The sequence below is a fragment of the Lentinus tigrinus genome (assembly GCF_003813185.1).
Source record: "Lentinus tigrinus ALCF2SS1-7 unplaced genomic scaffold L226scaffold_5, whole genome shotgun sequence".
NCBI lineage: Eukaryota > Fungi > Basidiomycota > Agaricomycetes > Polyporales > Polyporaceae > Lentinus > Lentinus tigrinus.
The window spans coordinates 579,059-605,107 of record NW_027137914.1 but is presented as its reverse complement, the minus strand read 5'-3'; the positions used below and the strand labels follow the sequence as shown (position 1 = coordinate 605,107).

The following is a 26,049-nucleotide window of genomic DNA, read 5'->3' as shown; positions in this document are numbered from 1 at the left end:
CGACAGATATCGAGATGATCTACGCGAGGAGTTTGATTGGCCGGGCGGTCGTCCGGGCCTGAGTATCTGCTTCCCCACACTCCTCCGCTCGCGCTCATCGTCGGGAACAGCGAGCACGACACTTGGCAGTTGGCGGGCTCGGCTGCCGCAATGGGTGGATGGAATCTCCAGGGAGGGTCGAACTGCCGGCTGCCTTCGAAGACGTCGATGTAGATGTCCTCGTCCAACTCATCGGTGCGTCCCCTGTCTGTCTTCCTGCTCGTGGCACTCGATGCTGAGCTCCTCGCCAGCCGACATGATGGAACGCTTGATGGCCCACAACGACCAGATACCTCTGTCTCCGTGCGTCGAACCCTGCACGTATAGCAGGGAGTGTTACCGATGACACTTCCAAACGCACAGCGAAAGTCTCACACGCTTCCACTCGCGCACTGCCCCCGGGATATCCATCCTAGACTACCTGCGACGTATAGTCAGGTTCACTAAAGCTGAGGTATGTCGGCCCACTTATCTATTGGTACACTCGTACACATCACTTACATAGAGGGGCCAGCGGATATGTCTGCTAATAACCCTGCACTACATCGATCAGATATCTGCGCGGATGCCTGCCTTCGTTTTCTCTTCCCTCACCTGCCATCGTTTCGTCATCTCGGCCATCTGTGTCTCCAGCAAGTGCTTGTGTGACACATTCTGTAGCAATAGCGTCTACGCCAAAGTCGGCGGAATCCCTGTCGCGGAACTCAATGTCCTCGAGCGCGAGTTCCTGCGCATCATCCACTGGAAGCTCACGGTCAGCATCTGTTCCTCCTATCTGCGCATCTTGCGTGCCGCATACCTGTGTCCTAACCCTACACCCCAATCATGCTTGCCCCGATCCGTCTCGGTTGCGATGCAGTGCACCCGCGAAGTCCTGCAGGAATACTACGTCAATCTAGTTCGCACGTTCAGCAAGGGCGGCTATGTCATCCCGGATGCTCAGTCTTCCAGCGGCCTGTCATCATCCGACAGCGATATGGACACCGAGTTCTCCCCTACCTCATCGCCCGCTCCCACCCCACAGCCCTCCATGCAAGCCATGCACCCACCCAGATCCGGCAACGTGCCCCCCGCCTCGAGGCGCGAACCGTCCACCGTTCTCATCGACACGGCCACCCTCGCACCGGAGGCACCGCAGCCTCCCACGCTGGAGCAGAACATGGCTTTCGCGGCGCTTCAGCAGGCGCAGGAGCTCGAGTCGGAGACGGACATGGACACATCATGATAACCATCCGTGGGTAGTTCGGTCCTCGGCTCCACTAGCGTGGAAGTTCCTCCGGATGTTCGGATGTTTGACGTTCAGGCGGGGGCACAGGGTGTGTGGGACCATGTGTAGAAGGATGACAAGTAGCGGTATTAAATTAGAGCCAATACTTTGTGTGTTTCCACTAGCAGTACTGTAACACGACACGAACCGATTATCTAACTACACGCGAGACCTGCGACGGTCGACTCGTTCCACCGGGTGTGGTATATCACACGATCCTTCCAAGGGAGTGGCAAATGACACAAGTAAATAACAACGGGCTGCAAAGGAGTGTCCGACGATCCTACGATCCTACTACCGACGTACCACGGAGCGTGCTAAACGAGCGGATGGAAGTGGGCAAAGTTCCCAGTCCGACACGAACTAACCAAATATGTACCTAACCGGGAACATTGCAATGCGTACTGCAGTACGAGAGATGCGAGAGCAAAACGAGGGAGTGATGGGGTGGGTGCAACGAGCGTAGCAAAGATACTATACACGTCCCGTACCAGCGAAGACGACGCTACGCAACTCCTCGTATGCATAGAACTACGTCCAACCAATGTATTCTCGACGACGACAGGAGTATCGTACAGGCAGTTGAGACATTGGTGGCTCGGAACAGTACGCTACGGTGGGCGGCAGGTCGTCTAAGCGGAGGGAGGGTGAAGGGCAACAGTCCGTGCAATTGTCCCACCGCGCACACCGGCAGGGTTGCGCAGACGTGAGACGCAGCGAGGATGAAGGGGGTGAATTACGGCAATGACGGAGAACAGTACACATGTGAGGGGCATTGTTTGATGAGCGGGGCAGGTGTGATGAATTGCAGGTGAGGGAAAAGCGGAGAGGCTTGATGAACGATGAACAGAGCCGAGAGAATGTGCGTGTCACGACGAAGAAAGGCGATTCCGTTTTTCCATCCGCGGGTGGGGGCCCGCGTCGACGAATACTAGTACAACGCACCAGCCCATGCAACGAGCAGCAAGGGCGAGTGCGCACGCGGAACAACGTCTACCGACGAGCAGGGACGAACGAGACGAAACCGGCCGCAGGTCTTCGCCTGATGCGCGGGAGCGTAGCAAGTGGAACGCTCACCGGCGAAGGGCAGACAACATCTTGGCGAGAGCGTTGATCTGTCCCTTCTGCACCTTCCGCGGCGTACCATCCACCGTATCACTTCCCTCCCGATCTCTGTTGCCACCGTCGCCACGGCCAACATGATCCAGGTCGGTTGTGCTCGTCGACGCATCCGTGCGCTGACCGAGGGGTGACTTCGGGTGCTGCGGGCGTTCGTTGATCGTGTCCAAAGTCAGGTCCTTTGGCTTCTTCGCCCGCCGGTTGCGAACGGGAGGGCCCCCGAACTTCGCGTCGTCAGGGTTCGGATACATCTGACGCGGCAGCTGGTACAGCTCCCACGGAGTGCCAGTGACGACTGGAGAAGAGGAACAATGTAAGTCGATGCGGAGCAAGGTACCGGAGGACGAAACTTACACTTGACGTTCGCAGGCATCTGCGACTGGGTGGAGTCCTGAGTGTACTTGCTGCCCTGGCTGCGCCAGCTCTGCGACGACACGCTCGTCGCCGCTGTCGACACGCTGCGAGTGCTGTTGTTGCTGTAGCGCGTGAACGCAGAAGTCGACGTTCCAGCGCTAGACATGGAGCTGCGCCAGTTGCTCGACGCCATCGAACTCGCGCTCGATGCTAGCGGGCGCCCGCTACGTGTACTTGACGGCGAGATTCCGCGTTCGGATCTCTTGTCCCCGTTGTTGCCGTAGGGGCCACCATAGCGTCGCTCGGGACTGCTGCGCGGGTGCTGTGAGCGGAATGGTGATCCGGAGGAGGGACCCCATGTCGCGCTGCCCGTTGGGCTGGCAGAGTACGGCGACTCCTTGGGACGGCGGCCACGATTCCACGCCATGTCGTCGTCGCGGTCGCGCCCGGCGGAGTGAGGAGCAGGTGTGTGGGGCGACTTGGCCGAAGGCGCTGCTTGGTCTGGATTCAGGCTCATCAGCAAATTCGTGACATTGCTGGCGGTCGCGGACATCTGCTTGCCACTCGGCGTGACAGGCTCGGGCGAGGTGAGGCCGTCCTCGGCGGCAGGGGTAAGCTTTGCACCAGTAGCCGTGCTGGCATTGCCCTTGCCAAAGGACAGCTTCCACTTCGACGACTTCTTGGAGATAGACGGAGTCGTGGAACTTGAGGGCACAAGAGAAATAGGAACGGAAGAGTTAAGGAGGGTAAGTGGCGGCAAAGCCATGCCGGGAGAAATGGGGTAGGGGATGGGACGAACGTCCGAGGCGGGAGGCGGAGGCTGGGGGGCTGCGGAGGTACGCGACGTACGAGAGATCTCGCGGGCAAGAGCTTGGGATGCCTGCGCGAGAGTCTCGAGAGTGACGTCGTGGACAGACGCAGGACTTGTTGGAGACATCGTCGACGTTGAGCCCTTGCCCTTCCTAGCGCCACGCTTACGTCGCTTGTGCGTAGACGCAGAGCGTGAACCAGCTTCACCTTCCACCTCGCCGTCGTGTTCGTGTTGGTCGTGACTGTCATTAATGTGCTCCGCAAATATGCTCTCCTGCTCATTCTCACCGTCGGGCACAGACGGGAGCGTGATCGGGCTCTCAAGCTTGTGCTCGTACGTGGGTGCGAAGGAAGGCGCCCGCGAGAGGTTGCGAGAAGCGCGATGGGAGATCGGCTCTCCTGCAACCATGGAGTTGCGCAGTGAGGGACGGCGAGAATGGGGGATGGAAGAAAGGCGATGACCCTGCACAGAGGAGATGGAGATTGTGCGAGTATGGCCGTGCATCGAGGGACCACCAAGGAGAGTGGGGAGGTCCTTGATCCAAGTACCGAAATCCCGAGCGGAGATCCGCTTCGAGTCGTCCTTCGGATCGTCGAGGATACAGAAGACGTTGTTGGCCAGGAACTCAGCAACGGGAAGTGTCATGCCAGTAAAACGCTGCATGAAGAAATTGACGGGCTGTTGGCGGTAGAGCTCGAACGACGAGCACACGCCTAGCGTAGTGTCCGTCCAGGGGTTATAATGGTACAACCTAAAAGACGGGCAAAGAATCAATGAATGGATAGATCAAACGAGCAGGCTGCACCCGCCACTCACATATTGATAAGCACGATACCAAGTGACCAGACGTCGGCAGCTCGCGGTGAATAAGTAGGATGTATGTTATTACGGCATTCTATATCGTCGTGGGGTGAGCACGACGAATGAATGGTAACGGCATGCAATTGGGACATACCGAAACTCATGTAGGGAGCACTGCCACAGTCCATATCCGCCGACTCGACATCGGTTGTAGACAGGCCGAAGTCAGTGAGCTTGACAACGACCTTACGCTCAGACCGCCCATCGGGGAGCGTGGTCCAACCGTCCGTGACAATGAAGTTCTCGGGCTTGATGTCGCGGTGGAAAACGGAGTTATCGTGGCAGGTGGCAACAGCCTCGCTCATTTGCGAGAACATGGACGCAATAAGGCGAAGGCGGGTGCGTGAGAGCAGCTGCGCAGGGTTGAGCGACGAGAGGAGACTGGGTGTTGGCGGGGTGCGGGAGGCGCAGCTTGAGTCCGAAACCGGAGGCGAGGTTGACAAGTCGATGGTGGCAGGGTCGATTTCGTAGTGGTCGCGGGCTTGTTCAAGGAAATAGAAAAGGTCTTCACCGGGCACGAACTCGAGAAGAAGAAGCAAGAAAGAAGGGGTCTCGAGAGTGCGATGAAGTGTGACGATGTTGGGGTGGGCCGGAAGGGACTGATGAATCGTGGCCTGTGGGAAAGTGGCCCGAATGTTAGCTATCATGGCATAAGCACGCATATATGCGTACGCACCTCGAAAAGCTGGGATGTGAGAGCATCCTCGTCAAGGTTTGCTTTCGACAACACTTTGATAGCGTATTCGCGACCGTATTCCGTAGACTGGTTGCCGAATGATCCGTCGTCCAGGTCCATGCGTCCGACAGCGATAGCATGGCCGTCGTCAGAGGGCACAGGGCGCGAGAGAACCTCGCGCACGAGATACACGACAGCATAGCTACCTGTACCAAGTTTCCTGACGACCTCAAACTCCTTCGCCGGTTCATCGTAGTCGACCCGCGGCTCGGATGAGCTTATCGGGACCCGTGAGACGATCTCGCCCTGAAGGTACAGGCCTTCTCCAACCAAGTCACCCTGCGAGAGAACATCGACGATACTCGAAGATACCGACGAGTGGCCACTCGAGCGGGAGCGGCCGTCAAACGAGGGGAGTTCGGAGCGGAGAGGGTGGGGAGAACGAGGGACGGGACTAGGGAGCTGCCGAGGCGAAGAAGTGAGAGAGGAGCGGTGAATGGGTTTGGCGAGGGAGGTTGGGAGTACGGGGGAGGGAAGTGGGGACGGGTAGGTAGAGGCAGACGCGGACGAGGCGGGGGATAGAGCAGTGGGGATGGAGAGGGGAGTTACGGGGATGGTGGGCGGAAGGGGAGGGACGACGCGGTCATGAACAGTGAGCTTTGCGAGGCGGGAATGTCCATTGCGGCGGTCGTCTATGTCTCTGTCTCTACCATGGGCGGGCGTGCGCTTTGAGGAGGACAGGGAGAGTGGGGGGAGCTGGACTGGGTACTGCAACATTAGGTGACAAGCAAGTGGTCGTAAGCCGGAAGTAGACGGTTCTGCGCTCTTGTTCTTCTCGAGAGAGGAGAGGTCGGGCGAGATGTCTGGGAGAAAGGCGTGGACTAGAGACGGACGAGGACTGGCTCGATATGCATGCAGAGAGGTGGCGGGGGGCTGAACCTGACCAGTCGACGGGGCGTGTGGCTCTCCAAAGAGCTCCTGTCAGACACGGGGGAGACTCGGACGCCCCAGGACGTCTGCGAGCAGGGGGCAAGCCTGGCTTGGAGGAAGCGATAGGCAGGCAGGCTTGTGGGAGATGGCAGCAGGAGGCAAAGCTAGCGAGCGGGGATTGAAATATGGCGCGCGAGGATAGCGGGGCGTGATGGGTGTGCGGTGCACGAGATTGGTGGCGCTGGGTGTGAGCAGAGGCCGGGGACGAGGGAGGAGGAGGGGACTCACCGCTGACAACAACCACGACGACGCGAGGGGACGACCAAGGAGGAAGAGGGGGGAGGAGGAGAAGGACGACACGAGGAGATTAGGCTAAGGACTATGGGGATGGGCACGTCTGGCGCAGCACATGGTCTTCTCTTCCACGGAGCCACGCGTGTCTTCTTCTACCATTCCTTATTTCACCCATTATTATTCCTGCCCCGGCTTATTCGCAGTGCGGTGCACGCCGTTTCAATGCCATCAGCCCCCATCACATCTATCCGTCCGCCCCCCATCTCTATTCCCGTCCGCGTGCTCCCAAGCCCATGTGCTGACCGTATCTCCTCGTCCCCCACCCAATTCCCCGTCGCTTTCCCGGCCCCGTCCTCGCTGTCGCCCCCGACGGACGTGCCTTCTGCGACGACCGAGACCCAGACTGCGCTCCCGACCACCCCGCTAAGCTTGCCGCGACTTGGCTCCGCCCGCCCCTGGCCGCCATGTGGGCCCTCGACGCGCCGCTCGCCATCCGATGTCCACCGCGTGCATCGTGATCACGCCTCTTCGCGCTCTCACCCACCCACCTCGTCCATACGAACGTTTGCTGCAGTCTCCGCTCCCTCGGATGCGCCTGTCAACTCTCCCACCGGCCCATCCTCTGTGCGGCCTGTCGACAGTTCGCCCTGCCCGTTACCTAAATTCGCCGGGCCACCGTGAAGGGCACGTCCGTGTCCCTCTCTGACGCACTCTCGATCTCGCTCGCTGGCGCCGCGGCGCAGCCCTGGGGTGCGCCCGCATGCTGCCATGTGCTCCCGGTCAGACTCCAGGCACATGCGCGTCCTGATCCACACCGGCCGTGCGCGATCTCCCCAAGACCAGGAACTGGACAGCCCCAGCAATAAGTAATAGTAATTGCATGACGAGCAGCTCCGGAACTGATCCCGTTCTCTTGCGCAGGCAGCGCAGGCCCATCCAGATTCGCCGTCAGTCCTCCGCCGGCAACCCCTCTTTTGGCATGCGCACCTCCGGAGCCTAACACCGTTGCCGCTGCAGCGATGGCGACATCGTGCCTTCCCTGCGAAGCTTCGCAGACCTTCGAAGCCTTCCACATGGACAACGTGTTGTAATTCGCATACGCCCTCTGACAGCGCCTCCGTAACCAACCCAAATACTCAGAATACGCCACGTACGGCAATTGCGGACAAGCTTATCAAACACTCGCCTCCGTTAACCCTAACTAGCTATCCCCGTCATCCCTTCCACACAACTCCATGGCTGAACTGAAGGCTACGTGATCTGTCATGCTTCTGTCACACATGGAGCCAAGTTCTACATATATGCGTACTCGGTGTAATCGGAATGTATCACACAAGACCAAAGTCTGACACAGGTCAGACACCAGGCTTGGGTTATTTTGGTGACCTGGACTGCGCACTTCATAGTTCAGACCATTTGGGGCAAATTTGAGGTCCTTCCGCCAGGCTTCTGCATAACATGATCGAACTCTCAAACCGCATTGCTATGCGTATGTCGCAGAAGACAATAACGCCATATCCCCACGGTCCCGGAGGGGCACAATACTACAGTGCAAACACCTCCTCCGCAGCACCATCTACAAACCACACTGCGGAAGGAGTCTCCTCGGCGACGGCATTCGCACCAGCATCCTCGGGGCCGTCCAGAACAGTCTTCCAACGACGCTCGACGACCTCTCCGGCCGTCTCCCCGAGCACGCTCCGGGCCCGCGCGACGACCGCGACCGCATCCTTGCTCCTACCGCTGCGCAGCAACCATGTGGCCCACGCAACCGTCGCCTCGACGCCTTCGCTCTGTCGCCAGAACTCGTAGACGGCCCGTAGCACGCGCTCGTCTCCATCCGCGTCCCCGAAATAGCTCTTCGCGGCATCAGCCCCACCCGCGACCGCGGCTGCACCAGCACTAGCAGATGCGGGTGTGCTAGCGACATTACCCGCCTCCTGCCTGAACACTTCGGCCCAGACCCGCGCGGAGGGCGTATATGCAGACCCTATCTTGCGCACGCGTGCCAGTCGCGCTTCGGCGGATGGCGAAGGGTTTCCCCGCACGTTCGCAACGTCGCGCTGTCCAGCTCGGCGTGGGGCGGACACGGATGATCGAGGGGGTTGTGCGATCGTGGCGGGAGTGATCTGGAAGCGATGCAGCAGCGCGCGGTGCGATGCCGCTGCGTACCGTATCAGGAGCACCTCATGGAGCGTGCCCGCCGCCGCGGGCTCCCGGATAAGCGAGCTTTCGTGAAGCAATTGCTGTGCAGGGCGAGATGGGAATGGGCAATAACGCGGGGACCGCACCAGTCAACGGTCAGTCTCCGAGTCCGTGCGTAAGCTTGCAGTGTAAAGTGCACTCACCTCGAGCAGTTGGACGTCACTCTCTACCTCCGCAGCTTCGGCTTCAGTTCCCGGTGCACCGTTGAGGTTAGATGGGCGCCGGTTTGCGGTTTCAAGGCCCCACAGCCAAACGTCCTGGACGCGATCGCCCGCAGCGTGCTTCCGGGCCTCTTCCCACGCGGTGTTTATCCCCTCCTCGGTCGCAAATTGGCGTTCTGCGCCAAGGCGTGCTAGCCATACGGCCGCGTTCGTTGGGGCCTTCGTCGTGTGTTTGCGTGCGATGCGCAGGATCTTTTCTGGCGTACCAGCCTTTGCGGGAAGCAGCCCGGAACCGAGCGACGCGTGGTGTGACGCGAGCAGCCGTATGTGCGCCGCGAGCAGACCAGGTGGGACGGGGGCGGGAAGCTGGCGTATCAGGATGTGGAGGGACGTGATCAGGTAGGCCTTCTGTTGGTCGGGGAACAGGCGATTAGTACGACAATCCCCATGTGGACACGTTAGGAGACAGGATAATGAACGATCGACCTGCTGCGAATCCCCGCGCGGTGCCCAGTCCGATCGAGGCCAGAGCTCGGTACGCGAGTGCCAGCACGAGATGCGTGCGTATGTCGCACGAAGTGCGAAGATACGTCAACAGCCAGACAGGGATGATGGGTTTCGGCTCGGGCGAAGGAAAACTCGGACGTAGACCGGGCGCAGCGCTTCCGGTCAGGGATCCGCAGGAAAGTGCAGCACATCAGGGAAATAGGAGAGTTCAGGCAGGAACTCACCAATGTGTCATCGACGTCCTTTCCGCACCATTCCTTGACAAACTCGGCGTACACGTCGGCAACCCCTGGCTTCACTTCGCCTTCGGTGCTTCTGATGTACGTCAACAATCGTTCGTTGGCATCTTTCAATGCGTCCACGAGAGGCTCGCCCACGAGGCCCGCGTTCAGGTGTCGCGTCGCAGATAGCTTGATCGCCGCCGGGTGCGAGGGCAATGTCTCCTGGAGGAGCGCGTGCAGGTGATCGAGGAGGCTTTCTCGAAGTGATGGTGGCGAAGGATATGCGGATATGAGCTCATGTAGAGATGAAAAGAGCTCGATCTTCGGTATTGCTGTGAGAGCACTCGTCAGCCTTCACTGTTCACTGCAGAAGTGCGTGCATACGAGCGTCGGTCCAGGTGACGCACCTTTTGCGGCACTGGATATCACCGACTTGACAATCGCGCCTGCCATGACCTCCTTTCGGGCCGCATCGTCTTCGTCGACGTCTTCCCCGTCTACAACCATGCGGTCCGCTTCCTCGTCCCCGACAGCCTCCCCGAGCCCACAATAAGGGTCTTCAGCATCACCCGCCTGCTCTTTCCCTTTGCCCTTGCTGGCACCAGTCTCCTTACCCTTTCCCTTCACGTCGATTCCCAAGACAGTCCATCGACGCCGCAAGCTTTCCACGAACCCGAGTTCCATTCGCACGTACTCCCGCCACATCTCGACACTGTCCGCATTTAGGCGGAGGCCACGCTGCAACAAGGTCCGTGCCGCAGTAGGGGACAGATGTTCAAGCTCGTGCGAAGCTGCGAGCACGTATAGCGCAGGAACGTTGGGGTGTAGCTGGAGCGCACTATCGACGCGTCAGGGCCAAGGAGCGTATACCGCCGAATGGGGTCGCGTACCGTGCGGTAATGCGTCCGACTAGTGCACGCGCGCGTTCCTTCTTCGCGACTTGGATGTACTGCAGCCAGAGGCCGACGTCACCCTTGAACTTCTTGAGCGCACGTTCGAAGATTTGGAACTGCCGGCGGACGAGCGCGTAGTCTGAGATGGACGGCGGGCCCTTGGCCAGCTCTGTCCACGTTTTGAAGTGCACGATACACCGGTCAGCTTCTTGGTGACAGTGTGTTTGACGGATGCACGCACCCATTCGTTCTGCCCGTTTTCTCCGCAGAGCCTCGAGGCCCATCTCGTATGCGGCATATCGCAAAAAGTCGCTCTTCTTGGGAATGCGTCGCACGAGTGCGGTCTCGAAGACAGTCCGCTTTTGCATTATCTGCTTGACCTCTTTCTGTGCGCGGGGTACTATCGGTCAATTACGACATGATTCCTGGGACTGTGGGTATGAAAGCGTATGCGCTGCAACTCAGTCGGTATGTCCAGCACGGTCTACACGCGCTTTCCATGTCCGGACAGAGTCATGTGGTGCAGCATTGTACTGATAGCAAGGGAGTCTGTCGTTCCATAGCTTGCTTGAATGGTTGTGGCAGCAACCCGCATGGGCATTCGACTAGACCAGACCAGCGCACGCTAGAGCAGCTGCTTGCAGCGGACACGCTTCCAACGACGATACGAGCACGTACTTGAGTGAACAGACCCTTCTCGACGAGGTCCTTCAGCTCAGCGAGCATCTAGAAGGCTGGTTAGAACGCTCCTGAGCTCACGCGGTACGAGTACACACCTGCTCCTGCTGAAACTGCACCCGCTCCATCTTGGACTACCCTCCTAGTGATGTTTTCGAATGTAAGTGTATCTTGAGCTCAAGCTCGAGTGTGGCCAGACACAGGAGGCGGCAGCGCAATGGATGGATGAGCGTCTCCGCAAAATCTTGCGCTTCCGCGTCTAGCTCACGTGGATTTCCCGATATGGGCCGCTTCTTCTGAAGTAGCCGAAGTTTGCGGAGCCACAAAATGGCGAGCGTGGGACGCGCAGAGAGGGCCCTCGGCAGGCCAACGACAGCGCAGAGCAGGCTGCAGATGCAGAGACTCAGACATGCCAGACAATGTTCATCTTCTTCGCTGCGGCAGACGTTCAGAGTGCGCAAACCAGCGCGCGCAGATTGGTCGCGGGACCAGGGAGGACCAGGCGAGTGGTTCGGAGCTGTCGGTGTGCAGATTCCGGGTGCAGAGGCGCTGTGAGCGCAGTGTTGGGTCCGGGTCCGCGGTGCCTGTGTTGTCTGTTCGCCCTCCTCCTCCACCACGACAATGCCCGCGAAAGCTCATCGGCCCAGCGGCCAGGTCCGCTCTCACTCGCGCTCTTCTTCTGGAGGCTCTTCCAAGCTCGGCCTCAATCTCCAATTCACCCAGAAGGACCCCCCGCCCCCCAGAGTCGCTGATAAAGCCAAGAAGTCCGCCCATTTCCATCACGAGGTGCGTCAACTCCATGCGCGACGATCTGCTCGCAGCCGCCCCCTCATGCGCTCTCCTTTTTAATTCCATGCGCTGCGTACAGCCCAATGCACGAGCTGCGAACGCCCAGTTCATGCGGTCCAACAGTGGCATCCGCGTGCACTCCCGCGAGAACCTCCAGCCTGCGGCCATACGTCGGGCCCCCACCCCCAATACCGCCGCGAAGCAGAATGGTGCGAAGCAGAAACCCGACTTTTCCATCTCCAGCCCTGATGAAGGGGAGGATGACGATGAGTGGGTCTCGAGCGAGAGTGGCGCCGCGACACCAAACAACGAATCAGACGCGGAGACTACACCGATCGAGCAAGCTAAACCCCGGCCAGCAGCTCAGCCTGCGCCTGTCCAAGCTGCCCAGCAGACTCAGGTGAACGCCACATTTGGTCACGATGTTGCTACCCCGAAGGCCGTCCCCCCTTCTTTGCCTCGTGTTGATACCGCACGTCCCTCCCAACTCCCTCTCGCCACTCCTGCGCGCGATTACGCGTCGAATGACCAGAAGCCGCCGCAGCTGGAGTTATCGTCTCGGCCGAGCGATCAGCCCCGTCTGCAAGTAGAGATATCGAGCCCGACGCCTCCTGTCAGCAAGGCGCGCTCTGAGACGCATTCTCCCCCTCGCCGGTCTCCTGACATTGATTCTGCCTACAAACGACAGTCCATGACGCGACCGCCGTCTACGCACTCCGTCACTTCCCCCACTCTGAGACCACATCCGCTAATTCGCGGGCATTCATATGCCCACGGCTTTGCGGTAAAGCCCGCCCCTCTCGCCCCTCTAACGACTGTATTGCCGGACAACGCTTCCGGGCAGATGTCAACAACGTCTTCCTCACCCACGAGCCACCGAGCAGGCTCCCCCACCAGCATACGCACCGCGTCGGCATCGCCGAGTCTCTCCTCTCCTTCCTCGTCCTCTCCCGCGCACAAGCAGCTCCGGCGCACATCCACATCCTCCGTTGCCTCCAGTGCAACCATGCCCGTTCAGTCTTCTGCCAGCGAGAAGCTTTCCAGCCGGTCTAACCACGATCGGCAACGGACGCTGTCCACGATATCTTCTAGCTCCTCGATCGCAGCTCTGACGAACTTTGCCCTCCGTTCTACCCCATCTCCGCCTCGCACGCCCATCACGTTCACATCACACTTCCCGCCCCAAGAGCAGAGCGCTGCTTTGGAGGTCATTCATCCGCTACTTCCCCCGCCGTATCTCAGCGCACACCTCACCGTGCTCGCATATCGCAATCCGATCGCGGAGTCATATGACAGGGTCATCCGCGCCAAACAGCGTAGGTGATGCTACGCCCGCAACTAAAGTGTCGGTTAAGACGCTGTTGGAGTGGCATCTGGTGAGTGCACTTCGTGGTCGCTGCTCTTCTAGGTTCGCTTCTGACGCGCCGAGTCTTCTCAGGACGGACATTCGCATCATACATCATACTTAGGTTAGATCGGACTTGCGACCCCTTTGCTTCGCTTGTATTTATCCGTTACTGTACTCTGGACTTACACTCAACGATATGAGATGACAGACGAGCGTCGGAGAGAGTTAGTTCGACTCAACACATGCTGAGCCTTATCGCACCAGGGTCACCTGAACGCGACAGCAACTCCGGTCGTGTGCCTGCTACCACTCACCATGGCGACATCTCTCGCAACCCTCGGCTCTCGTCCTGTGTGGGTCGGTCACGACTATAGCCCTCCTCATTTCTCAGGAAAAGAAAAAGTGAGGCTGTGCTGGAGGACGAGGCGAGTTGATGGTGACGGCGGGGCAACAAGCAGCCGACAGGGACCTGCTTCCGGCGCGAGGGCAGAAGGGTTGCGCTCCTCCACCACCACCGCCGTCATTACTCTCGTCTTGAGCGCATCTTTGACTAGAAGCCAGCACAGGTGTTCAAGGTTGACATTGAACGGTGTTCGAGGAGGGGAGCAGAGAAAGACTCGAAGGTTTTCGTGCTGCCCGGCTGCACCTGGCGGGGCCGGGTAGCTCCCATCAGCTCGGCTCGTCCTCCCGCACAGCCCCACTTTTTCTTTTCCTGAGAAATGAGGAGGGCTTATGTCAGGCTATCCAGCAGTTCCACCGCCAGATACGTGCGCAAGATTAACGGTCAGACCAGTGCGGCCACGCCGGTCAGTATAAGTACTCGGTACGAGCTCCGACGGTTCTGGCGCGCATCCGACTCCCGGATCATGCATCGAGGCCACATCCTGTAAGTCCTGTCTGCTCTCAATTGCGTGCGTGACGGCATCGCAGGCGTATCTTTCGCGCGGCGAGACCGTGATACTCAAGTCTGACAGCGACGGCTCAGTCGACACGCTGCAACTTCCGAGCAGCTTCGGATTTACTTCGACGCAAGGCGTGCTTCTGCCATATATGAGACCTACTTCTCGTCCCGGGGCCCGCGTGGTCGATGGATCGCAGCACCGGTTCTGGGATCATGGGCACCTTCCGACGAGCGGGTTCTGTTGAACTACCGTGCCACTCACTTGCATTGTGCAAGGTGCCCATCACTCGAGAAGGCGTTTTTATCCGAGTCCGCTCTTCGTCGGGATGCTCAGCCTTTAGTAGCTTCAGTACTTATCGCAGGTGCCAGTGGAGCGCTGCAGGGTCGAGCGCCCTTCGGACGGGCAACGTGCAGCGTGCACCGTGCACGTCTACTCTTTGAACAGCAGACACTACCATTCGGCAGCGGCTATGTCATGCTTGTCATGCGGGGCCACCGCAGAGCTTCGTACATGCTGCGCATCCCGCGATATCTCGCCGCTGGGTCTTGCGGTCGATCGACCGGCATCCATGTGCTTGCGTCGGTGAAGCTTAACATTGCTGCTACTGCTGCCTGCGGACGTCGTCACAGACCGGAGGGGAGCCTTTTGTCCGTAGGAGACACGGGTGCACCTTTTGGTGCGGTTGCATTACTACCTTCCGCCGAAGACGTCCTGCAAAGTTTATCCTCACTTCCAGGCCGTGTCCACGCGCCCCGGCAGCTTCGGTGCTTCCGGCGAGACCTCGTCCAGACGACGCTTGACCCCGTTTGAATGTTCAGGCAGACAGTGCGCAGCGATGGTGTGGCAGGGAAGCTCGCAAAAGAAGGTTAACGTTAGGACCATAGAAATTGTTGCCCCATAACCAACTATGCAAGTTCTGGAAGGCCGGAGATCGTGCCCTCGTTGGAACCGGTGTTTGAAAACGCTGGCCGACCCTCGTCGAACGTCCGCATGCCGGATGGCAACCATCCGCAAAGCAAAGTAGTGGCGCAGCATTGGACATAGAGGCTCGTATGATACCTAGTAAGAGCAACAGCCCTGGTACGGTATATACACTGCAATACAGCGGATAGCTGGAACTTGAGGATAATAATCAAGACAACAAAAAATCGGTCTAACATATTGACGGAAAGTTCAAGCACGCCAAGTATCGAGGGTACTCTGAGATGAGTTCGCCCCTGCCTGGGATCCAGCCTGTCTTTGGAGGCCGAACAGCTGGACAAGCTCTTCGATGCGAATGAGTGTTCCGATGCTTGCTTCCTCAAAAGGTGAGCGCTCACCTTGCAGACGAGCTTCCTTCTTCTGACGCTGAGTCTCCGTGTTCTTGATGCCAGAGAACGCCTGTAGGAGAGCACAGTGAATTTAACAGGCATCAAACTAAGCCTGTACGTAGTACTCACCTCGGTGATGAGCTTCTTTTTCTTCTCCTGGATCTCAATGACCTATACCGATAGTGAGACCAAAGGGGAAGGTAACGTAGACGCGCCTTACCTTGGACTCGACAGTGTTCTCTGCGATCAGCTGGTAGACATGCACGGGCTTCTTCTGGCCGATGCTTCAACGCCGTCAGCGAGCGAAGACTTGGTGATGGCTAAGTGGAACCTACCGGTTGCAACGATCGATGGCTTGCGACTCAATGCCCTCCTGCCACCACCTTAATCGACATGAGCAATCTCAACCTAATTGCAAGATGTAAAGTTATGCGCTTACGGATCCATCCTGCGACGCGGAAGCGTGAGCTCTAAACAGACGACAAAGGATCGAAGGATTTCACTCACAGGTAGACGTTGTTCGCAACAGTCAAGTTCAGCCCCAACGCGCCAGCTTTCAGCGAGATGAGCATGACACGCGGGTTGACGCCATCGAACTCGGGGGCGTCCACCACAGGCGTGCTAGGAACGCTGGCCTTCTTCTTGCCTCTGGTCGTCGGCTTTGCCTTACCCTTGCCTTTCTTTGACTGTGTGCGAGAGGGCGCGTCGTCATCCTCGTCGTCGATGAAGTCGTCGTCATCATCCTGGGCATCATCGCCCATCACGAAGTCATCGTCCTTGTCGTCATCAGCGAAGGTCTGTTCAATGACTGTTGAAGATTGGGTAGAGCGACCGCGGCGGCGTGAGGAGCGCTGCGACGAAGCCGGCTCAGTCGGTTGACTCGACGGCGGTGCCGTAGCTTGGCTCAGAGAGGGAGGTGCAGCTTGGTTCAGTGAAGGTACGGAGTCCGTCTCGAGGGGCACGGAGAAGCGGGCGATAGTCTCCTGACGGCGACGAGCAGACATCTTCCCGTCAAAGCGAACATACGGGATGCTGTCCGGCAATGAGTAGCAAGTTCCACGATAAAATATCCCAACGCACCCTTCTTTATCCAGCGTCTCTGCGATCTTGCGATCACGGTTAGGTTGATATCGAAGGAGACAGTATGCATTAGATCACTCACTTTGTCTAAGAACGACGTGAACTGGGAGAAGACGAGGGACTTGTCGGTTTCCGGAGTGAGCCTCAACAAGGTAACGAGCTGGTCAATCTTGGCAGAGGACCCAGTCCGAAGATCGTTGTCGTCCTCTTCTATTTCATCGTCGTATCGTACCGGTGCTTGCGTGAGATCGGTGGGTGGTGCAGGTTCCACCAGTTGTGTGAGTCCCAACGGGCGTCGGTCCTACGTCACTGGGTTTCAGGTATGATAGAAGGTAGAGCTCGCGCAGTACTCACCATAGGGCACTTGGGGTCGCGAGTGAGAACCTCGGTGATGCTACACAAGGTCAGAAACACGATGAGTCGCCCATGCTGTACGTACACTTACCAAGGCAGACAATACATATGGCCGCAATAAGTGATACGAGGGTCGTTCAGGACACTGAAGCAGATGGGGCACTCCTCACAATCCTCAATGGCTTGAGCGAGGAGACCCTGCAGACGGATCTTGTCCTGAGGGGTGATCTGGACTGGTGCCGGGCCATCCTCCTCGCTTTGATCAGCGGATTGCAACTGGGATCGCAACTGTTCAAGGTAATTGGGAGGAAGCAGCCCAGGGTGTAGAGCGAGCTGACGCATCCTTGTGAGCAAACTGAGGACGTTCGATTGCACCTGAGAAACAGTCAGCACCGAACCTACTGTAGATGAATGACACATACCGCAGCCGCGTTGATAGAACCATGTTGCCGGATGAGGTTTCCGACACGCTCCTGTGAGAGTTGCTCCACTGCGTCGTACAGCTCCTACTCAACATTAGACGGTTGGGTAATGTTATCGAGAAAATCGGACGTACTCTCGCTTGTGGGGTCAATGTGACTGGTATCATCGTCATGTCCACCTGCAGAAGGGGTAATGAGCGGCAATAACTCATTACTGCATTGATGCTACCTACAGGTGGTAGCGGCACCAGAGCGTTGCCATCTTTGTCTTGCATCTACACCGGCCAATCAGCAGCAATACGACGAGAGCATCATGAGGATACCTACCTCCTTGGTACGCCGGATACAGATTTGGCTCATCAACGCCTGCAACTCTGCTCAACATCACGACAACGCTACAGTGTGCGCAACACGCACGCGCAAAAGCTCAGCACCGGCAGGGTCGCCGTCCTTGAGTGGGCGCAGAACCATACGCTTGTAGAAGTCCTCGTTGTCCAGAGGTGCACAGATTCTCAAGAACGTGAGGATAGACCCGAGGTCCTAAGAACAAAGGTTAGCAAGGCGTCAAGTTTTCCATATCCCAAGGATATACCTTCGGCGAGTTGATCTGCACGGATCTGGTTAATACTACGGTCCTGCATTGAAGTGACTGAATACGCACGATAGGAGTACCGGTCAAGACCCAGCGACGCTGAGCAGTGAGAGCACAGACTGACTTGGCCATCTTCGTCCTTGGGTTGCGAATGTTATGACCTTCGTCAAGGATGATCCGCTGCATGGGCAAGTCTGTCATTGCCCCTCACTACGCGGGATACTCCCTCACGTACCTTCCACGCCACATCAAACAAGCCCTTGTCTGTCTTCTGTTTCTTCGCGGGGGGTGCGGTACCCTTACCGACCGAGCTCAAGTCATGCTCCTGCGTGACCGTCTGGTACGTAGTGATCACGACGTCATATCTCTTCAGCTCCTTGGAGGTCAGAGATGACCGGTTCTTTCCGTAATACACGCAGTAACTGAGTGCGCCGGGCTTGACATGGTCTTCGATCTGCTTCTCCCAGTTGGACATCACGGAGAGAGGAACGACTGCATCGAGGCATTATTGCCATGAGGATGATATTCCAGTGAAGGAGAGGCCCGACGTACCAATCAGAGTCGCGTTGGAGTGGTCGCGTGGGATGTCAGGCTTCGTCGTCAAGATCAATGCAAGCATAGTCAGAGTCTTTCCTAAGCCCATACTGTCTGCACACAGGGCTCCTCTTCCCAGCACCGGCGCAGCTTCCTGCGGTGTCTTCGTAGCGACTGCAAGCTCTTCATCAGCAACTATCACCTTCGTTCAAAAACGTCCTCCGTACTATTGTAGTAATACGCCTGTGTAGTTCACGCAGTTTAGACGATCATCCGAGACAAATGAGAACTCATACCTTCGCGCCCTTGCGATACTGCCAAAATTGTACCGGCTTGTCGCTCTCCTGTTTCGGCAAAACAGGGTACTCGCGCTGGAGACCCCATTGGAGGGCTTGGCTCTGTATGCCGTCTGTTACAAGCACGCATATACTCGCATGATGGTGGACCTACCTGATGTTTGAGCAAGTTTACTGTAAGTTCTCCAGTCGCAATACCAGGGGGAGTCGGATGAACAGGCAACCCAAGCACGTCGTCGACGGCGCATAGCGTATCCAACAGCGAAGACCGTCGACCCTCATCATTGACCTTTTCCAGGTTGTCGAGAATCTGCTTCAGCTCCTGCGCCTTCGCCAACGCTTCCTGCTGTTTCCGCATAGCTTCCTGCTGTCTGCGAATGGCTTCCTGCTGTGCGGCCGAGTTGCCAGCTTGACGTTCTTGCGTTGGTGCAGGAGCCGGTTTGTAGGGCTGGGAATAGGATGGCATAGGAGCAGGCGTAGCCCGAGGAGCAGGCGCGCCAGGTACTGCGCGAACACCGTTCCTGGCAGTTTTGGGAAATCCGCGCTGCCCGGGAGTAGCCCAGACAAGTTTGGGCTCTAGAATCTCACGTTTGTCCGCTGGTCCATAGATCTTCAACGTCCTGCACACAATCAGTGTCTTGCACATATAGCAAGACAGCGTCCTTGCTTACATGTCGAGCTCATATACTTTGCTGCGGACGCCCACTGAAATGAGATGAGACAAGCATTCGGGCGCGGAACGGTTGCAATCTTACCGTTGCCTTCGTGCACGACTCCTTCCACATTGATGAGGTTACTATCCATGAGGGGCGCAAGTCTGGCGGCGACATTTCGTCGTATGTGACCAACCTACATCCCGCCGCTCAACAGCTATTCTAAAGTGGTTTGGCTACTCGACGTACCTGCTGGCCTCCGATATTCTTCACTTGGATGGCATTCCTGAGAGAATGTTGCGTCGAGGGTTTCGTTCACCGGATCATCACCGTGGCAAACGTACCTATCATATTGGTTTTGTGGTTGGCGAGCAAGCACTACCTCCTCTCCGGTGCCGACCAAGCCTGGCCCTCACTCGTCAATGTAACTAACAAAATCCCTGCGACCGCGTACGTACCCTTGTAGTATTGTACACCCACTATGGCCGTCTTCAGCATAACATAGAGTTCGTCCCTGCTCTCTTCCTCAGGCACGTCCTCTTCGGGCTCCTCAACCAACTGAGCGATTTGGGACATGGGAGGGCCTGAGATGCGCCGAAGAGGCTGGGAAGAGGAAGGCTGCGAGGAGCTCGGTTGCGAGCTCGGTGGCGTGTTCTGGGAAGCATTCAACGAGGCCTCGTATTGCAGCTTGCGCTTCTTCTGACTGGGCCCAACCGCTGACAGAGCGGGATCCTTTGCTGTGGCGGGGATATCTGCAGAGTCGACGCGTCGGAGCCTGACTGCGAGTCTAACCTTGTTCTGGTCTGCGGGGCTATTCGACACGTCTTCGTGAGCTGCGAAAGCCCAGGTATCATGCAACGACACGTACTACAGGTTGTTAAACCCGGGAACAGTCTCAAGCTTGACCGCGGCGAGCTTCGTGAGAATGTCGGGCGTCACACATCCCCTGTGATGTGCGTGCGAGGCAAAAAGTCAATCAATGACAGGCGAAGCAGGACGGAACGCGTGTTCTCACCAATGCCGCCACTCAACAGTCTCTCCGTACTTCCCTGCGCTGACCTGGCCGTACCTCAGAGTGCCGAGCTCGATCGGACTACCTTTGCATGGCGCCGGGCCATGGCACGTCGCGCGACTGCTCTTGCTATACTGCAGTATGTGCGTATTTAGAGCCATAGCTACGCAATAAATGGCATATATGCATACCTCGAACACATGCGATTTAGACATGGCTCTTGTGTGGCCGCAGAACGTGGTGGAAAGAGAGAAAGCGGGAGCTGCCGCATATGGGCACCGACGCGTCGCGCTTCAGTGGCTCACTTTCCCACGGTAACGCGATCGGCGGGGTCACCGGTCAGGTACCGACGTGCGCCTACGGACTTCACTGCCAGACCTGCTTCCGCTCCATCTCTCGTAGACTGCCACTTGGCCGACGCTCCTTTGCTTTGCCTGCTCATCTTCTTGCTCTACGAAATGCTGTAAACGTATTAGTCATTGCTGCATCACTCCACCACCACAAACTCACATGTATCCGCGGCTTGTGAATCTAATACGCCTCGTCTGGCTGCTTGCTATTGCATGGTACGAGCTCGGAACATTCTACCACCACACCGCAAGTTGTCCGTGGCCAGACGAACACTTTGAAACTTTGGTACGCTACTCTCTAGGCATGCTCGAGCGAAAGCTCATTGAAACAGCTGTCCGTGCTTTCTAGGACTCAACTCCGACACATGTGCTCGTGGTAGCAGACCCCCAGATTCCTGACCGCCACTCATACCCGGATCGCGCACCATGGCTTCAGCGATTGAGTCAGCTAATTATTGACCTGAACATACGCAAAAGCTGGCGCGCAAGTCTGCGACGTCATCCGCATGCAGTCGTGTTCCTCGGAGACATGATGGACAATGGCCGGTACGCTATGCCGGACGACGAGTGAGCACCATACATCCCCTTGTGCCTGCAACACATTCCCTACAACGCCGTTCAATTAGATACGAGGCGTACTTCCGAAGATTCAAGGACATATTCGCCGGGGACAAGGAGCTCCCTATGTACTACCTCCCAGGCAACCATGATATCGGGTAAACACTCTTTTCCTACCCCATCTGAACGCGCCCTCATACATTCTCTTACCCAGACTGGGTACATCGTCGCCTCGATACCAGTTCTCCGACCATGCGGTGGACCGGTACACATCCCACTTCGGAGTTCTCAATCAACACGTCACACTCGCGAACCACACCGTCTGGCTGATAGACGCACCGGGCCTAGTAGACGAGGACCGCGAACGCACCGTTGCCGGCATGTCTTATGCGCAATGGGCAAGGCCCGACCGCACGATCGCCTTCGTGCAATCCCTCGCACAAAGTACGTCATGTCATCCCTACGTGCCGCGCCCGTGCCATCGAAGTTCGAGTTGGAGATACGGGTCCTTCACTTCCTACGCGTCTTCCCCTTCCGTTCACTCTTATCGGCATTTGAGCGTGGTGACTGACCATCCTCATCCGGCACCCTTTCTCAGGCGCAGATCCGGAAGGCATAACAGGGAACACCCGGCCGATTCTGTTCACCCATGTCCCGCTCTCCCGGCCCGAAGGCACTTCGTGCGGGCCCCTCCGCGAGCGCGGCACCATTCGCCAGGGAAGAGGCCTAGGGTACCAGAACCTCCTGAGTCCGCAGGCGTCCCAGTTCCTCTTGCAGACCATTCGTCCCGCGGTCGTCTTCAGGTGAGGCAGGGCCCGGGCTCTATACCCGTTTACGTCGTTCGCGAACATGGCACTGGGTGCTGAAGCAGAATTGGGTTTGCAGCGGCGACGATCATGACTACTGCGAGTACGTACACACGGTGCCTTTGACGGACACCAAACGTCCGTCGCCTCCCGCCTCCGTGCCCGAAATCACAGTCAAGTCCTTCTCGATGGCGATGGGCGTCCGCCGGCCTGGCTACCAGCTCCTGTCCCTCGTCCCTCCCAGCCTCGCCCGCGATGGTCAGTCGCTCGCGTACCGTCCGTGCCTGCTGCCGGACCAGCTCAGTATCTATTTGTCCGTGTACATTCCCCTATTCGTCTTGAGCCTCATCATGCTCCTCGCGGTCAACGTCCGCCGAGTCGTCATCCGACACGCCGCCCCGTCCGCCCGCTCGCCAGACTCGATGCACCTCACACCGACGGCCGACGGCAGCGTGGATTACGACCTCCCGCCGCCCAGCGCATGGCGGAATAAGGAGTTCCCGCGCTATGGGTTGTGGTCCTGGACATTCACCCTAGGAGGTAGCAGGCGACGGCTCGTGCTGTCGCGGCCCGGGATTGTGCAGCCCGTAGTAGCGTTCCTCTGGAAGGGAACTCCGCGCGAAAACGAGTTGCAGAAGCGGGCGGGCGTGGCGAAGGGAGTTGTGAAGGATCTCTGGGAGGCTGCATGGGCACCGCTGGTGTTGTTTGTGGGTATCGCGTGGTGGGTTTGGTGATAGTATGTACTGTTCAGAGTTGCCGCCTTGCTGGGGGAAGTTGCAGGCCTCTGTTGTGTTCGTGATGATCTACCGTGTCGTAAATATTGGTCTTGTTTCTTGAATATTGGCGGACTCGCTCAGGTTTCCGACTTGCTCGCGCGGGCTGCGTCTTCCCGTGCTTGGATCGCACGGTTCCATAGGGACATGTCCAAGCCTCGTGCCTCCTCTGCCACGATTGCACGGAGGATGAGACGTGGGTTGACACCCACGTCGGGTGCGTGTGCATGCAGAACTGGGAGTGGCAGAGCCTTCTGTTGCGTCCATCAAAGTTCGTTTCGTTTTTTTAGCAAAAATACACAGGAGGCGCGACGTACCGGACACAACTCAAGGTAGCCGAGGACCATGACGAGGGACTTGCTCTCGCGGAGCCAGAGCGAAGTCTTGAACGCACTCAGGCAGAGTGAGATATCGACGAGGAGCGCGTCTTCGCCGTCGTGTATCATGATGACGGACGACGCGGTGTTATCGTGCAGTAGCCTAGCATGCAACACATCGTCAAAATCCTTACGCTGGCTGCTCCATTTCGATGGCTGGGCTTACTTACCATCCTGCTAATCTCAGCTTGCGGTTGACGAAGGCAGGTGAGACGCTGGAGAGTTGCGTCGGAATTGCTGGCTCGAGTTGCTGAGGCATGATGTTGGTACCGGTACTAGTGCTACCGATGCGTATTCGTGCTACTTTGATGGAGAGACTCAGACTCCAGAGAATCCGTATGTTTGACGTTGGGGGCAAGAAGATTAAGCGCACCAACCGCCGCGGCGTTCAAGGTTGAACTCCCGGGAGTCCCGGCCCGGCCCGGCTCCGGAATGACCGAGTCTGGCCATTGCACGCTGGTTACTGTAGAGTACAGTGTACGACTCTACGAGACCAACACTCGCTGGGTCGCTGGAGTTCTGGATAGCAAAGCTTGGGCAAACTGACAGTACGAGCATGCATTGCATTCTTCTATCTATAGCCACGAACAGGGGGTGGACTACGAACATAGTGGGCTACAGCCTACAGGTACCAACGAACCGCTCTGTCCCCCTGGGGCGGGCCCTGACACGGTCGGTGGTTAGCCTACTACATCCGCCACCGTTCTAGCCGGCACATTGTCAGCCTGCTGTTGCAGCGGGTGCAGACCGACCTGAGTTCATAGACAAGGAGAGGCGACTGAGCAATCGCACGATAAGCCCCAGAGGGCGCGACGTTCACGGGCGAAGTTGACAGGCAGGTCGGTGTTAGTGCCTGTGTTCGCGTCCTCGGTGTTCTCGCGCACCCAGGGGTGGTCGAGCGCTCTAGGCAATTGCGAACTCCATGAAAGATCAGTCTATGCACGGCGGGCTCAATCATGCGTAATCTCCTGAGTGTGCGCGATTGCTCCCCAGGACGGCACAATGGCGTGCGGATGCTTCGACTTCGGCTGGCGAATGAGCGCGGTGTCGGACGAACAGGGATAGATCGTGCTGCTTGTCCAGCACGTCGAAGGCGTGGCAGGCTTCTGTGGATCGTGCCTGCGGATTCTTGATCCTTGTTTGGTGTTCCTGTATGATCCTGGCATGAACGCTCACACAAGCGCAGGAATAGACCTCCACTGACAAAGGCTAGAACACGTCAGGCCTTCGACCACCATATCCTGACATACTCACCGTAGGGTCAACGTTCTTATTATGGCGGGGCTATCCGTGACTGACGCCTTTTAATTAGCAGGCTATGGTCACAGATCGTGCAGGTGCACTGGGAGCAACCAATGGTTGGGAACAGAGAATCACCGGAAGCAAAGGACACAGCAAACATCGATCAATGTCAGGGCCCTTGGACACAACTCTGATACGTCGGCGCGCCGCGCAAACCGCACATAGGGTGAGGCTGACGTGAGGGACAGGGTCAGGAGGAAGGATTCAAACTCACCTGGGTGTGGTCTGGGAATTTGGGGGACTCCGGACCATGCAAGTGCGACGAACTGGAGCCTCAAGGCGTTCGGCCGGTGGAGCTTCTGTTGACGAATGTCAATGAGAATTCAGAATGAGGATTCAGAACCACGGGTGAAGCGTTGAGACAGTCGGTGGACGGTCCTACAAGGCCGAGGAACCCAGGAGAGAGCTGGCAGGTGCTGGCGGAGAGGGATGATGGATGAGACTTGTGCCTCGGGTACGCCACGGGACCGGGAAGTGGAAGCGAAGGGAGGGCGTCCGCTTGAGGAGCGAACACGCGGCTCGACTGCGTCTTGACTCTTGAGGGCAGAATGTGGAGCACGCGACGCGAGGAGTAGCATCATGATGGATTTCCAACGGTGTGCGCATTGAGCGCGCCCTCGGCACCAAGTAAGCAGGATGTGCTGTCGACGAGGACGGGGAAGACGAGGAGGACTCGAAGGCGTCGGGGGCAAGAGAGTGGCTTGGAGCGGTCGCGGCAGGAACGGGACGAGGGGGTCGATAAGGGGAAGGAAGACCGACAAAGTGGTGGGCAGGATTCAGAAGCGACGAGTGCATCAAGGGGCCTAGAGTTCGGATCGGGATCTGGTGCAACGATGTTGGAAAGGGCCCGATATATTCACCGGGCACGGAAACTGACGTGGGCGGACAGGCTTAGCTGGCGAGGAGGATGAGTACATAAGGTGGGCAGAGACACCGACTAGCCCGCTTGGTCCCTGCGCTGCTCACAGCATATCTACTGGCAACTCTTGCTGTCCTCGGAGCGATCTCGGCGACGGCACGGAAGACGGCGCTGATCACCCCAAGTCGGCACGACAGCGAACGGCGCAGACGGCGGCGCCGGAGCATGCACGCACGTTGGTCGGCCTGTGCGGAGGAGCGGGGGCGGGCGATGGCGGAGAGCTCGTCTGCCATTGGCCGGCTCTCGCTGGGCGGCGCGGAGGCGGGCGGGGCGGGGGGCCCGGGTCGGAGCACGACGCCGGGCACGGTGGGGACGATGCGCGAGCAGCACCGCCGATCGATCTGCGAGCCTATCCGGGAAGAGGCGTCCCCAGGCAGAGAGGATTCTCCCAGCAGAGACTCGCACTCGCGCTCCGTCCCCTCGAGCCCTTCCAAGCTCTTCGCATCGATATACGCCCTCTCGCCCGTTTCGGACATCACCCTCGACGTATATAAACGTCATCATCGGCCACGCCCTCCCCCAGTCCGCTCCCTCTCTGCCCCCCTCCTCCCTGCCCTCATCTCCACCAACACCACAAGACCCGTCCACATTAACCAGCCGTGAGTCCCCCCATGCGTCCTCTCCTCGCGTCGCGTCGCGTCCTCAGCCCCAAACGT

General features: G+C 58.1%; 12 protein-coding genes across 12 annotated transcripts; 5 read left to right on the top strand and 7 right to left on the bottom strand.

The window, feature by feature from the left end:
* Positions 1 to 34: 34 nt before the first annotated feature.
* Positions 35 to 1,264, top strand: L226DRAFT_502703 (cyclin-domain-containing protein; the record flags this gene model as incomplete). Its single annotated transcript, XM_067677890.1, has 5 exons — positions 35 to 234; positions 291 to 342; positions 403 to 493; positions 554 to 793; positions 899 to 1,264. The coding sequence occupies exons 1-5, from the start codon at positions 159 to 161 to the stop codon at positions 1,262 to 1,264; spliced, it is 825 nt and encodes a 274-aa protein (XP_067538846.1). The 5' UTR covers positions 35 to 158.
* Positions 1,265 to 2,379: 1,115 nt separating this feature from the next.
* On the bottom strand, positions 2,380 to 5,904 carry L226DRAFT_456926 (uncharacterized protein; the record flags this gene model as incomplete). Its single annotated transcript, XM_067675335.1, has 5 exons — positions 2,380 to 2,720; positions 2,780 to 4,341; positions 4,407 to 4,485; positions 4,546 to 5,065; positions 5,128 to 5,904. 5 exons carry the CDS (start codon positions 5,902 to 5,904, stop codon positions 2,380 to 2,382), a joined length of 3,279 nt encoding a protein of 1,092 aa, XP_067538845.1.
* A 68-nt stretch (positions 5,905 to 5,972) lies between these two features.
* L226DRAFT_287682 (uncharacterized protein) lies at positions 5,973 to 7,082 on the top strand. The gene has a single exon (XM_067673608.1). The coding sequence runs from the start codon at positions 6,439 to 6,441 to the stop codon at positions 7,030 to 7,032; it is 594 nt and encodes a 197-aa protein (XP_067538844.1). The 5' UTR covers positions 5,973 to 6,438; the 3' UTR covers positions 7,033 to 7,082.
* Positions 7,083 to 7,472: 390 nt separating this feature from the next.
* L226DRAFT_558268 (uncharacterized protein) lies at positions 7,473 to 11,249 on the bottom strand. Its single transcript, XM_067683231.1, has 8 exons — positions 11,115 to 11,249; positions 11,017 to 11,064; positions 10,580 to 10,724; positions 10,336 to 10,507; positions 9,853 to 10,283; positions 9,449 to 9,777; positions 8,700 to 9,125; positions 7,473 to 8,597 (listed from the first exon to the last, which is right to left on the bottom strand). Exons 1-8 carry the CDS (start codon positions 11,142 to 11,144, stop codon positions 7,896 to 7,898), a joined length of 2,283 nt encoding a protein of 760 aa, XP_067538843.1. The 5' UTR covers positions 11,145 to 11,249; the 3' UTR covers positions 7,473 to 7,895.
* Positions 11,250 to 11,637: 388 nt separating this feature from the next.
* Positions 11,638 to 13,129, top strand: L226DRAFT_543692 (uncharacterized protein; the record flags this gene model as incomplete). The annotated part of the gene is made up of 2 exons (XM_067682215.1): positions 11,638 to 11,802; positions 11,885 to 13,129. 2 exons carry the CDS (start codon positions 11,638 to 11,640, stop codon positions 13,127 to 13,129), a joined length of 1,410 nt encoding a protein of 469 aa, XP_067538842.1.
* Positions 13,130 to 13,183: 54 nt separating this feature from the next.
* Positions 13,184 to 13,913, top strand: L226DRAFT_531615 (uncharacterized protein). The gene has a single exon (XM_067680112.1). The coding sequence runs from the start codon at positions 13,469 to 13,471 to the stop codon at positions 13,814 to 13,816; it is 348 nt and encodes a 115-aa protein (XP_067538841.1). The 5' UTR covers positions 13,184 to 13,468; the 3' UTR covers positions 13,817 to 13,913.
* Positions 13,914 to 14,889: 976 nt separating this feature from the next.
* Positions 14,890 to 20,546, bottom strand: L226DRAFT_610217 (uncharacterized protein). Its single transcript, XM_067686133.1, has 31 exons — positions 20,500 to 20,546; positions 20,312 to 20,442; positions 20,165 to 20,242; positions 19,755 to 20,107; positions 19,641 to 19,701; positions 19,546 to 19,582; positions 19,399 to 19,492; positions 19,315 to 19,348; positions 18,798 to 19,263; positions 18,644 to 18,745; positions 18,575 to 18,590; positions 18,366 to 18,521; positions 18,049 to 18,305; positions 17,883 to 17,993; positions 17,814 to 17,828; positions 17,639 to 17,761; positions 17,549 to 17,587; positions 17,455 to 17,496; positions 17,356 to 17,400; positions 17,222 to 17,305; positions 16,891 to 17,174; positions 16,800 to 16,839; positions 16,528 to 16,746; positions 16,446 to 16,471; positions 15,873 to 16,397; positions 15,805 to 15,813; positions 15,701 to 15,748; positions 15,586 to 15,649; positions 15,495 to 15,536; positions 15,375 to 15,435; positions 14,890 to 15,320 (listed from the first exon to the last, which is right to left on the bottom strand). Exons 1-31 carry the CDS (start codon positions 20,521 to 20,523, stop codon positions 15,229 to 15,231), a joined length of 3,678 nt encoding a protein of 1,225 aa, XP_067538839.1. The 5' UTR covers positions 20,524 to 20,546; the 3' UTR covers positions 14,890 to 15,228.
* Positions 14,893 to 15,347, bottom strand: L226DRAFT_287639 (uncharacterized protein). Its single transcript, XM_067673607.1, has one exon. It carries the CDS (start codon positions 15,213 to 15,215, stop codon positions 14,961 to 14,963), a length of 255 nt encoding a protein of 84 aa, XP_067538840.1. The 5' UTR covers positions 15,216 to 15,347; the 3' UTR covers positions 14,893 to 14,960.
* A 140-nt stretch (positions 20,547 to 20,686) lies between the features above and the next one.
* On the top strand, positions 20,687 to 22,981 carry L226DRAFT_502690 (Metallo-dependent phosphatase). The gene is made up of 6 exons (XM_067677889.1): positions 20,687 to 20,944; positions 21,008 to 21,225; positions 21,285 to 21,374; positions 21,431 to 21,660; positions 21,815 to 22,019; positions 22,102 to 22,981. The coding sequence occupies exons 1-6, from the start codon at positions 20,819 to 20,821 to the stop codon at positions 22,754 to 22,756; spliced, it is 1,524 nt and encodes a 507-aa protein (XP_067538838.1). The 5' UTR covers positions 20,687 to 20,818; the 3' UTR covers positions 22,757 to 22,981.
* L226DRAFT_567930 (uncharacterized protein) lies at positions 22,876 to 23,431 on the bottom strand (the record flags this gene model as incomplete). Its single annotated transcript, XM_067684104.1, has 3 exons — positions 22,876 to 23,049; positions 23,113 to 23,275; positions 23,343 to 23,431. 3 exons carry the CDS (start codon positions 23,429 to 23,431, stop codon positions 22,876 to 22,878), a joined length of 426 nt encoding a protein of 141 aa, XP_067538837.1.
* A 1,323-nt stretch (positions 23,432 to 24,754) lies between these two features.
* L226DRAFT_287440 (uncharacterized protein) lies at positions 24,755 to 25,363 on the bottom strand. Its single transcript, XM_067673605.1, has one exon. The coding sequence runs from the start codon at positions 25,267 to 25,269 to the stop codon at positions 24,853 to 24,855; it is 417 nt and encodes a 138-aa protein (XP_067538836.1). The 5' UTR covers positions 25,270 to 25,363; the 3' UTR covers positions 24,755 to 24,852.
* L226DRAFT_287529 (uncharacterized protein) lies at positions 25,211 to 26,027 on the bottom strand. Its single transcript, XM_067673606.1, has one exon. The coding sequence runs from the start codon at positions 25,867 to 25,869 to the stop codon at positions 25,366 to 25,368; it is 504 nt and encodes a 167-aa protein (XP_067538835.1). The 5' UTR covers positions 25,870 to 26,027; the 3' UTR covers positions 25,211 to 25,365.
* Positions 26,028 to 26,049: the final 22 nt, after the last annotated feature.